We start from the raw sequence: 11,633 nt of genomic DNA, 5'->3' as shown, positions 1-11,633 counted from the left end.
CTACGCTGGGCTCAATTGCTATAGTTCAGAAAAGAAAGAAAAAAGTGTACAGCCTAGTTTAAAACTTGGGACCTACTGGCCACATGACCCAACATCAAACCAGGAGGCAAGAATCCATATTAGATGTCATTACATTTATTGCAATTATCCACCTAAAAAAATCGAAAATCAATTTAAGTGTAACTTTTCAAACTACTCCTCATGGACTTAATTACGATTTTAGATAAATTAAACAGTGCCAATTTCGTTATATATAGTACTAAAGATTTCATAGACTACGGAGGAATTTACGGCATATGTCAGGCAAGTCTACAGTAACAGATGCGCTAAGATATGAATTATCAGATACGCTAAGATATGAATTTTGTCTATACACTATTCATGCAGTCAATGTAGTAAAACGTGTCTAGACTAAGAATGATAAGCAGATAATTTCCGACAAAAAATGATAAGCAAAACTTTTGACATGCAGATACGGTCGAAGTCCAGACTCAATAATGCATCTAAACAACTATCAGTTAGACACGCTAATGCAAGACCTGGTTCGCTAAGACCACCGCTCTGATACCACATGTAAAGACCCGTGCTAATCCATAATAACGAATACAATAACATATGATTACATTGCGAGGTATTTGACCTCTATATGATACATTTTACAAACATTGCATTAGTTTTAAAAGACAAACTTTCATTACATCGAAAGTTGACAGGCATGCATACCATTTCATAATATCCAACTATAAATGATCTAATCTGTCATTTACTTAATCATAATCTTTATTGAACTCAATGACTTGAATGCAACGTCTTTTGAAATATGCCATGAATGACTCCAAGTAATATCTTTAAATTGAGCAAATACACAGCGGAAGATTTCTTTCAAACCTGAGAATAAACATGCTTTAAAGTGTCAACCAAAAGGTTGGTGAGTTCATTAATTTATCATAATCGATCATTTTTATAATTTTAATAGACCACAAGATTTTCATATTTATAAACAGAACCTCTCGTCTGCATAAAGATAAAATCATTCATATGAATTGAACACCTGGTAACCGACATTAACTTTAATGCATAGAATATCCCCAAACAGAACCTCTCGTCTGCATAATATAATCTCGAAGTACTAAAGCCATCCATAACCTGAATGGGGGTTGTTAGGCCCAATAGATCTATCTTTAGGATTCGCGTCAATTAGGAACAGAACCTCTCGTCTGCCTAATTCTTAGGTTACCAAGCTAAAAGGGGTGATATTCGATTTAATAATTCAACCATAGAATGTAGTTTCGATTACTTGTGTCTATTTCGTAAAATATTTATAAAAGCAGCGCATGTATTCTCTGTCCCAAAAATATATATTGCAAAAGCATTTAAAAATGGAGCAAATAAAACTCACGATACGATATTTTGTAGTAAAAATATGCATACGACGATACTGAACATTGCAGGGTTGGCCTCGGATTCACGAACCTATATCATTTATATATTCATTAACACATATACTCGTAATCGAATGAATTTATATATTATTAGTGATATACTTGTTATTTAAAAGATTTATGTATTCCATTAATAACTTACTTATATTTATTTTATATATCTTACTTATTATAAAAATAATGATAGAGTTAGGTTATATGTATTAGATATATTTTTATGTAGGTAATATTTATTTGGTTAAACTAATACTAATAAATACAAAGTCGTAATATCTTTATAATAATAATATCAGTAGTTATAATAATAATAATACCCATTTTAAAAATAATAATAATAATAATAATAATAATAATAATAATAATAATAATAATAATAATAATAATAATAGTAATTAAAAAGTTGTAATTTCTTTATAATGATAATAATAATGTTATTAATAATAATAATACTTATAATAATAATACTAATAATCTTATTTCTAATAATATTAATTACTTAATAACAATCAATAATAAATAATAATAATATTAATAACAATAATAATAATAATGAAATAATAATAATAAGAGTATTAGTAATAACTACCTCAAAGGAGTGGCCTTATAAAAAATGCCCAAGTCCGGGTTTGAACCCGCGACCTCCCGCTAACCCAATAACATGCCTAACCACTGATCCGCTGGTTCCATTCTTGTAATCACCCGCGTTTTTAGTTACTTAATATATACGAATCTGTTATCATTTCTCTTAACATTTAAATCATCATCATCTTAAATCAGCTATCCATCATTTATTTTATAATCACATAAGTTTGAATTTAACTTGCTTAATATCAATCGAAACATCAAACGAGTATTACAGTCATTTAATATTTATTTTTAATATACTTTATATATATATATATATATATATATATATATATATATATATATATATATATATATATATATATATATATATATATATATACCTTTTAAATAATAATCATTATAATATCCTATTTTTATTTTATTAATTTTTAATAACAACAACATATAATACTTCAAATTATATTTCAAATTATTATTTATATATACATACACACATATCTATTTACAATTAATTGTTCGTGAATCGTAGAGAGCAGTAGAAATGTCAATTGAATATTTGAAACAGTTCAAACTTTTTGAGACTTAACCCTTCAGATTTTGCTTATCGTGTCGGAATCATAATAAGATTAAGTTTAAATTTGGTCGGAAATTTCCGGGTCGTCACAGTAATAATACGTAACAGTTCATGTTTATATTTAGAAGTTTTTTTATATACTCCAATTATTATGTATCTACTTATTGTCACATGAAGTCATAAAGAGAGACCTTCAAAAATTTAATGGTAAGTTGTAAATGTACTATATGTTTTAATATTATGAATCGTACTACAATATGCAAGTCTTATAATGTATTTTGGCATTATTTGTTAACCCATTTAACCACCTTTAATAAACTTTTGTTTATATATAGTTTCATGGTTAGTACATATGTTCCGAATGTGCAGATTTTCATAGTAGCAAACAAAGCATATGCACAAAATTTTACTTGACCACTTGCATAATGGACCAACATCAACTTTCACTTCAAGGTTAATATGTTTTCAACCAACTCCCGTCATGACTATAACCATTCGGAACACGAATTTTAAAATAGTGAAATTTGAGACAAGTCGTGCAACGCACGGGCATTGCCTCCTAGCGATATGAATTACTGTAGTTAAAACAATTTAATACGCACCTTTAATGATAATGTTTTAGTGTTTAACTACATTACTACAACAAGCAAAGGACGCAAACTAAGTTCATGCAACATACTTTTCTTGTTTTTTTTTCACACAAAGTTCATGGAGTCTTATAATATTATTTTCTTATATAAAAAGTTGTAGTATTTTTCATATTTATTACAAAGACGTTGACATGAAGAACCTTCATATGGTTGCTTTTCTTTTACTACTTTTAATTTGTACAGCTAAAGGTAATTTCTTTTAAACTCTGCATATTTTACACCATACATAAAAGTTGTATAAATGGCACCCAAGTTGCGCGTTTTTAATCGCACCGGTCATATTCTCCTTTAAGTGGACATAAAATCATCTATCAGTCCAAGATTTTCGCAAACTAAATCGCTTAATCGTATATTTCACTATTAAGAGGACAATTTATAGTATTAATTTCACCTATACGTGATACTAATAAATATTGTGTTTTTTCTTATTTTTTTAATTAATTGAGATATGCTGATAAATTTTTTCTAAATAACTATTTTTGTTGGTGTATATAGGTACCCGAATGAGTGGTATTCATGATACCGGAAAAGTAACAAGAAGCTACGATAGTAAAAAGGAAACACTATATTGCTGCTATGATGGAGGAGATAATAATTATTGTTATTATACAATGAGTAAATGTCAGAAAACCTGCAAATCCAAATGTAAAATTGAATAATTTGATAAATACGGAGTAGTTATTTGATTATATTAAAATCTCTAATTAAGGATCGTTAATCATTTTTCTCATCTTTATTGCAAGTCTCGGTTCTCCCATTAACTAAAATCCTAACATGCGTTAGGATCACATATATATAATGTAAATATAAGGGTTAGTGTACAACAACAGCAACAACAGTACCCAATACCACTTGAGTGGTGTATGGGGGAGGTGAGATGTAGACAATCCTTCCCTTATCCGAGAATAAAAACAAGTCATTTCTCCACCCAGAAAAGTAGAGAAAGTCATCCCTCTCTTTATTCGGCGGATAAAGAGATTGCTTCCGAGTGGACCTCCGGCCTTTTTTTTATTTATTTATAAAAATAGTAAAATAAAATAATAAAAAAAAAAAAAAAAAAAAATATATATATATATATTGAGACGCCATGAAAATGATAGAATCAAAATTTCATGGGTTTAAAAGTCTCCCTGAAAATCAATTTAGGCTCTAAGCGGCTAAAAAATAAAAATACTAATACTAGTACTAGTGTTAGTAAAAAATAGTTAAAAGCAATAGTAATAATATTAATACCACAAATAATATTAATAATTAATATTAACACACCCATAATACAATAATAGTAATAATAATAATAATAATAATAATAATAATAATAATAATAATAATAATAATAATAATAATAAAAATAATAATAATAAAAGTAATAGTAGTAGTCGTAATAGTACCAGTACTAGTAATACCAAGAGTATTATAGTAGTAGTAACAATAATAAAAATAATACTAATAGTAATAGTAATAATAATAATAATAATAATAATAATAATAATAATAATAATAATAATAATAAAAATAATAGTAATAATAAAAATAATAATAATAAAAATAATAATAATAATAAAAACTAACAATAATAATATAGAGATAATAATAATAATAAATATAGTAGTAATAATAATAAAAAAAGTAATAAAAAGCAAAAAAAAAAAAAAAAAAAAAAAAAAAAAAAAAAAAAAAAAAGTAAGAAACCTAATGAGAAATACTATTAAAAATAAAAATAACATAATAGGACGTAACCCTACTCGACTATTCTAATTCTAGCCCTCCACGCACCCCTATCAGAAGTCATGTCCTCAGTCAGCGAAAGCTCCCTCATGTCGAGCCTAAGTCTATCCATCCACCTACGTGTAGGTCTACCCCTTCTCCTTACGCCATCGACCGTGAGTGCCTCGACTCTCCTTACCGGGGCAATACGAGGTCGCCTCATCACATGCCCAAACCATCGAAGCCGTTCTTCCCTTAGCTTGTCGATGATGCTACAGACTCCAAGGTTTTCCCTAAACACACCATTTGGGATCCTATCTAACATGGTTTTACCACACGTCCACCTAAGCATCCTCATTTCTGCTACTTCCATCCTTCTCTCTTGGGCCTTCGTCATTGGCCAACATTCTGATCCGTACAACATGGCAGGTCTAATAGCTACTTTAAAGAATTTCCCTTTTAATTTGAGTGGGATCTTCTTGTCGCACAAGACCCCTTTCGCCGCTCTCCACTTCAACCAACCTACCTTAATACGATGAGTCACGTCTTCGTCTATCCTCCCCGATTTGTGGAGGACCGAACCTAGATATCTAAACGACTCTTGTGGGTGCAAGATCTGGTCCCCAATGTTGATAATCCCTCCACCATTTAGTTCATCCTCAGTCCTACTGAATTCGCACCTAAGATATTCTGTCTTTTGTCTGCTGATCCGTAACCCATTTTGTTCTAAGGCCTCCCTCCATTGTTCTAGTCTTCTGTTAAGCTCCTCATTTGATTCTGATACAAGCACGATATCATCGGCAAAAATCAGACACCAAGGGATGTTCTCTTGTATTCCTCGAGACAGCTCGTCGAGAATCAAAGCGAAAAGGAAAGGACTAAGGGCCGATCCCTGGTGCAAGCCTACTTCTATCGGGAAATACTCTGTGTTTCCCACAGGCGTCCTGACACAGGACTTCGCCCCATCATACATATCCATAATAGCTCTAATATATCTACTTGGGATACCCCTAACATTAAGTGTCTTCCAAATCAGCTTTCGCGGTACGCTATCATAGGCCTTTTCTAAGTCTAAGAAGACCATCTCTAGGCCCTTTTGTTTCTCCCTATACTTCTCCATAACGCTTCTTAAAATATGAATTGCCTCCATCGAAGAGCGCCCTGGCATGAAACCAAATTGGTTTTCTGAAACCGTAGTCTCGCGTCGAAGTCTAGTCTCAATCACTCTCTCCCAAAGCTTCATAGTATGACTAAGTAATTTTATGCCTCTATAATTACCGCAGATTTGGGCATCCCCTTTATTTTTGTAAATAGGGATAATCTCGCTGAGTCTCCATTCCGTAGGCATTTTATAACTTCTAAGCGTCTTATTGAAAAGACACGTCAACCACCTGACACCATCCTCGCCCAGGCACCGCCACGCCTCTATTGGGATCTGGTCTGGTCCTACAGCTTTGTTTCTACCCATCTTTCGTAGTGCCGAACTTACTTCTTCCTTCCTGATTCTCCTACAGAAACTGTTGTTCCGGAATTGTCCTATTCCCAAGTCCTGCGGAACTTCTTGACGCCCAGGTCCTTCACCCACGAAAAGAGTTGAGAAATACCCTTCCCATCTTTTCCTAATTTCTTCTTCCTTCACTAAGGTTTGACCGGCTTCATCCTTGATAAACTTGATGTTATCTATATCCCTCCTCCTACGCTCCCTAGCTTTTGCAATCCTGTAAATATCATTTGCTCCTTCTTTGGAGTCTAGTTTCCTATACAAGTCTTCATACGCTTTATCTTTTGCACGGGCAACGGCCTTCTTAGCTTCTCTGTTGGCTTCTTTATACCTCTCTTCTGCCCTAGTTCTATCTTCACGTGTCCCGTCCCGGCATGTAATGAGCTCCTTAAACCTCTGTTGCTTAAGTGCGACTTTGGTTTGAACCTCATCACTAATCCACCATGATTCTCTATTAGACTTATGTCCTCTCGATGTCCCTACTGCCACACCTAAGGTTTCCTTGGCAACATCCCTAATAGCAGATGCCATCCTATTCCACATCTGATCTGCGTCCACTTGAGTAACGGTATCCATTCCTGCCTCTACTCTTTCCAACACTGAAGTTTTAAAAGTTTCGGCTTTCCCTTCAATCAGATTCTTCCAAAGGATCCTAGGTTGGACGGGTCTCACTCTTTTAGTAACCCGCCTCTGCAGAACCAAGTCCATGACCAATAATCTGTGTTGGGTGGAACAAGTCCAGGTAGTCAGGGCTCTACAGTCTCTGCAAGCTCTAAGGTCCCCTTTGCGAAGCAGCAAATAGTCAATCTGGGTACTATGTCCCCCACTGTGGAAAGTAGCTAGTTGTGCTTCCGTCTTCCTAAAGAAGGAGTTTGCAACAACCAGTTCGTGGGCAACAGCGAATTCGAGAATAGATCGTCCTTCTTCATTCCGAACTCCGTACCCAAAGCCCCCATGGACACCCGTATATCCGTCCGAGATCGTTCCTATATGACCATTAAGGTCTCCCCCAATAACCAATCGATGGTCGGCGGGGCAACTCCTCACAACTTCATCTAACGCTTCCCAAAAGCGAACTTTTTCATCATCTCCTAAACCAGCATGGGGTGCGTAAGCGCAAATGACCATGTAAGTCTCCTCCTGGATAACTACCCTAACCGACATAATCCTATCGCTACACCTATCCACACCCACAATATTATCCTTATAACGGGGTCCTATAAGGATCCCTACCCCGTTTCTAGCTACTCTAGAACCCGAGAACCACAACCTGTAGTCGTCCACGTCAACCGCCTCTTCACCCCTCCATCTGGTCTCTTGAACACACAATATGTCCACTTTACTCTTACGTAGCGTATTTACAAGTTCACGGGCTTTGCTAGACAAAGTTCCTACATTCCAACTACCTACTCTAATCCTAACGCGAGTATCTCTACTCCCTCTAGACCTACCCGCCCCTAAACTAATAGGACATGACCTCAAGTAACCATGCGTATGTGACGAGTTAATCTTACCCTATAAACAGCGCACTAAGTAGAAAAGAGTTGCTAAAGACAAAGTAGAAACAACTAGCAAAAACGCTAACGATAGCAAGAGTGCAAAAAAAAAAAAAAAAAAAAAACAAATACCGTAATAAGTAGTAACAGGAATAACAGGATTCCTACAGGTTGAAAATCAAAGCTATTTAACACTAACCTTCTAACCAAACGAAGCAGCTAGTTACAAACAAAGGTAAGTAGTACCCTTAACCCGTTAAAAACAAATACAGGGTAAGTGGGGTCTCAAAATTTTTTTAAAGGAATCTATATTATAAATTATAAAAAAAAAAAAAAAAAAAAAAAAAAAAAAAAAAAAAAACAGTAGGTATATGAGAAAAAATTGTAACTAAAAATAATAAGTAGTTATATGTAATGAAGAATCAAATAGAAGTGTAAACAGCACCGTTAGGTGCAAAAAAGGTAGTAGAACAGAAAAGTTAAGGGTCAGAGAAAACAAACACGGCCTTGTAAGAACAAGGGAGTTCCGGCAACCGGCGGCTACCGGCGGCACAGAGGTAGCAGAGCAGATAGCAAATTAGCGAGGTTTCTGGTTCGCAAGGACTTTTGCTCCAAGCTCGGTAATATTCCCTGCAAAAAAAACCTGAAAAAAAAAAAAAAAAAAAAAAAAAAAAAAAAAAAAGTGACCGGAGTACTATTCCGGCGACCTGACAGGCAGCGCGTGGCGGCGCGTGGAGAGAGGTTTGTCGGCGAAAGTTGTACTCTCAGGTTCGGAAAATTGCTGCGAGTATAATGATGACGATTTCGACTTCCAATTCGATCGGATCTAAGAGCAAAATGTGTTCAAATGTATGAGGAGGTTGTTTGCTTTTTTGGGGTGAAGCAAGTCAGAGAGAGAGAAAAAGACGTTAGATATAAGGGTTAGTGTGAATGAGTTTATTGGCATATTGCCTTTAGAAAGAAAAAAAAAGGTAGAAAAGAACTTGAAGAGACATGTAAAAGGTTGTGCCTTGCCTGATGAGTAGTCAAAAAGTCAAATGGATCAAACAGGTTGAAAGGCACGTTGGCTAACCCAGCTTAACCTAATCCGTTTTGATTCAGTTAAAAATAATTATTTGTAATGATCAAGTGCTTCAGATTTAAGTATCTTGCACATTTCGCCTATGCGGTTGCACCCAAGTGACGGAAAATGTTTAAAAGTTTCCGTTTCAACGCTTTCGACCCAAAATAATTTCAACCGCATAGCGTATGTGATAGGAAAATGAACTCAACACTCTGTATATTTAGAACCTAACTGATATCTTTTTGTACATAATGCTCTACACTATTCATTATGTCTTTTTATTCCGGATGTTGCCTTAGTTATGACTTATAACCAACTAACTGATGCACGAAAACAAAGCGTGAAATAAGTTTAACGAAGCAAAAATAACCACTAAGTAGACTTATCACACGGAAATTGAGTCGGATAGTCTTGGCACACCCACATAAAACCAGTTTTTGGCAAGAGATGGTTTCCAAGTTACAAACACAAACATCGAAAACATAAGATATATAAGCGTATATTTCTAGCTACCTAAAATCGTTAAAAAAAGAAGCCCTTACGAGCAGGCTTCCTTTTAGGATATTCCACAACTAGACTCCCTCCGTACTTGTGAACCGCTTCATAGCAATTTATCACTGTTTCATTCCTTTCGGCTGGTATTTGTTGAAAAACATAAGTCTGTTGGGCTCGATACTGATATGGAAATATCTGAGGCGGAGGTCTACGTGGTGGAGCGGTTGGCCTACTTGTAAAGTTATCATCAAGGAGTGCAAATGCTTCTGCCCCAATCATCGAAAGCTCGGTTTTGCTTTTTGAGTAATACGACATTTTTTAATATAGTGATTGAGAGAAAAGGAACTACTTTCTTTTGTGTTGTCGTATTGGTTATGGTGCATGTTACCGGAGACCATACGCCTTTATATACAAAATGGTATATGCAACTGATCAGTGTTAATAATATTCCTCTTTACTCTTTTTAAGTTAAATATATATTGTTCAACTGTTAATGGATGTTTATTCTTTTGTTTGAGTGTGGAATCACGTTTTTGCTCATTCTTTTCACACAAGAGAAAGCAATAGTTTATGTGGATTTTTACCACATAACATGATTATATTCTGTTGGGTCAGATAGTTACTAAAATGATGCACTATATTGGTCTGTCCAGACACAAATATTCATAGAACATAACATACATGTATAAAGTGCACCAACTTCAAAAACACGCAACTTTTGATTGACTGAAAGTTCTGAACTCTGCAACCCAATTAACTTAACAAGTTGGAAGACCTAAGGGCAAATATATGTGCTGATTTGGTTCACAATAGTTATCAGGTTCAAAACTCACACGAACATATCTTGGGGTGGCCAAGGGTTGAAAACGGTTACGAGATAAGTCAATTAGACAGTGCACATCGGAGAAAATTTTTCCCTTTACCAGGTAGTCGTCTGACCATGAAAACTCGTTTATAAACCAAATTTTCAAGTTTTTGAGGGAAGAACAAATGCAACTCTTTTCACCTATTTTGTTGATTAATTCTATTGCTATACTTAAATCAAGGGCTTATGACCTAGCGGTATCGAGCTAACTCATCAACCTTGTGGTTATGAGTTCAAGTGCTATCATAAACTATTTAATGTGTGTATTTGCGTTAAAAAAATGCTATACGAAAATATCATCTAGTGAATATTAAGTATAAAATAATACTATAACGGAAATATTCGATATATTGGTAAAAAGAATCATTATTCCTCTAATAAAATGATAATAATATATAAAATGATAGATATTTTATAATAAACATGTGAATGAATGAAAATATAAAAAATGGGTTAGAGATCCATTCAAATCCAATATATAGTTATTCATAAAAATGTTAAAGTGTATATTATACTATTGCATTTGTTTTTTAATATGTATAAAGAAAATGATGATTAAAAGATATTTGCATATATTGCACCCTATCTAATAGATTTATCATGGGTTATATATTCGGTTCATACATAGAGATGCACTTCAATCCTCTACTACACATTGTGGTGACGTTTTTATATTTCATAATCATGACGTGTAGAAGCATTAATTAATCATCAAACGTCTCTTACAAGCTCCCTTTCTTGAGTTCTTAGAACTTGCCTTCTGATGTGACAAGCTATTATGTCTTGAAAGATATAAGTTTCTGGGCTTCTTTCCCTATCACTAGCTCTAGCTATCATGTGACTATATGTTAGAACTATGATTGGTTAAGTATAATTATGGTTAAATGATGAGTTGTTTGAGTTGTCCTTTGAAAAAAAGAGACTAATTAGAGATCTCTATATCAAAATCTTTTGATATTGAATTTTTGAAACGAGGGAATTCTAAATGAAAATGGACTTAACTTTATGATTGGAGGTAAAATACCTCTAACTTGCGCCTCTGATTTGCCCGTCCGCTGGTTACCATGTTTATGGTTGTATCCGTTTCCTTTCCCTCATTCTTCTTTTGCTACGGATATTCTTTTTCTCCATTTGGCTTATCGGCTCGTGCTCTTGCACTTTTCTTCAAGTGTTGCAATCTTCCTCTTTTGAGTTCAGCAACTACCCTTTCAATTATGTGCCGACATTCATTGGTCTCATGACCGTAATCATCGTG

The 11,633-nt window shown here is 34.1% G+C and overlaps 1 protein-coding gene across 1 annotated transcript; it reads right to left on the bottom strand.

Annotated features, from left to right (window-relative positions):
• Nucleotides 1-5,836: 5,836 nt before the first annotated feature.
• LOC139860307 (uncharacterized) lies at nt 5,837-9,828 on the bottom strand. The gene is made up of 5 exons (XM_071849072.1): nt 9,561-9,828; nt 8,457-8,598; nt 8,088-8,154; nt 6,448-7,974; nt 5,837-5,902 (listed from the first exon to the last, which is right to left on the bottom strand). Exons 1-5 carry the CDS (start codon nt 9,826-9,828, stop codon nt 5,837-5,839), a joined length of 2,070 nt encoding a protein of 689 aa, XP_071705173.1.
• Between the last annotated feature and the right edge of the window lie 1,805 nt (nt 9,829-11,633).

Source organism: Rutidosis leptorrhynchoides, chromosome 7, assembly GCF_046630445.1.
Source record: "Rutidosis leptorrhynchoides isolate AG116_Rl617_1_P2 chromosome 7, CSIRO_AGI_Rlap_v1, whole genome shotgun sequence".
Taxonomy (NCBI): domain Eukaryota; kingdom Viridiplantae; phylum Streptophyta; class Magnoliopsida; order Asterales; family Asteraceae; genus Rutidosis; species Rutidosis leptorrhynchoides.
This window is presented reverse-complemented; position numbering and strand designations above follow the sequence as displayed.

What these genes read in the sequence shown, in the direction of transcription:
- LOC139860307 (XM_071849072.1), bottom strand. Translation starts at nt 9,828, where the DNA reads ATGTCGTATTACTCAAAAAGCAAAACCGAGCTTTCGATGATTGGGGCA. An exon ending in TCCTAAAAGGAAGCCTGCTC is followed by an intron (nt 8,599 to 9,560) that starts GTAAGGGCTTCT and finishes TTTTTTTTTCAG; the next exon opens with GTTTTTTTTGCAGGGAATAT. An exon ending in TCCTGTTACTACTTATTACG is followed by an intron (nt 7,975 to 8,087) that starts GTATTTGTTTTT and finishes CGCTGTTTATAG; the next exon opens with GGTAAGATTAACTCGTCACA.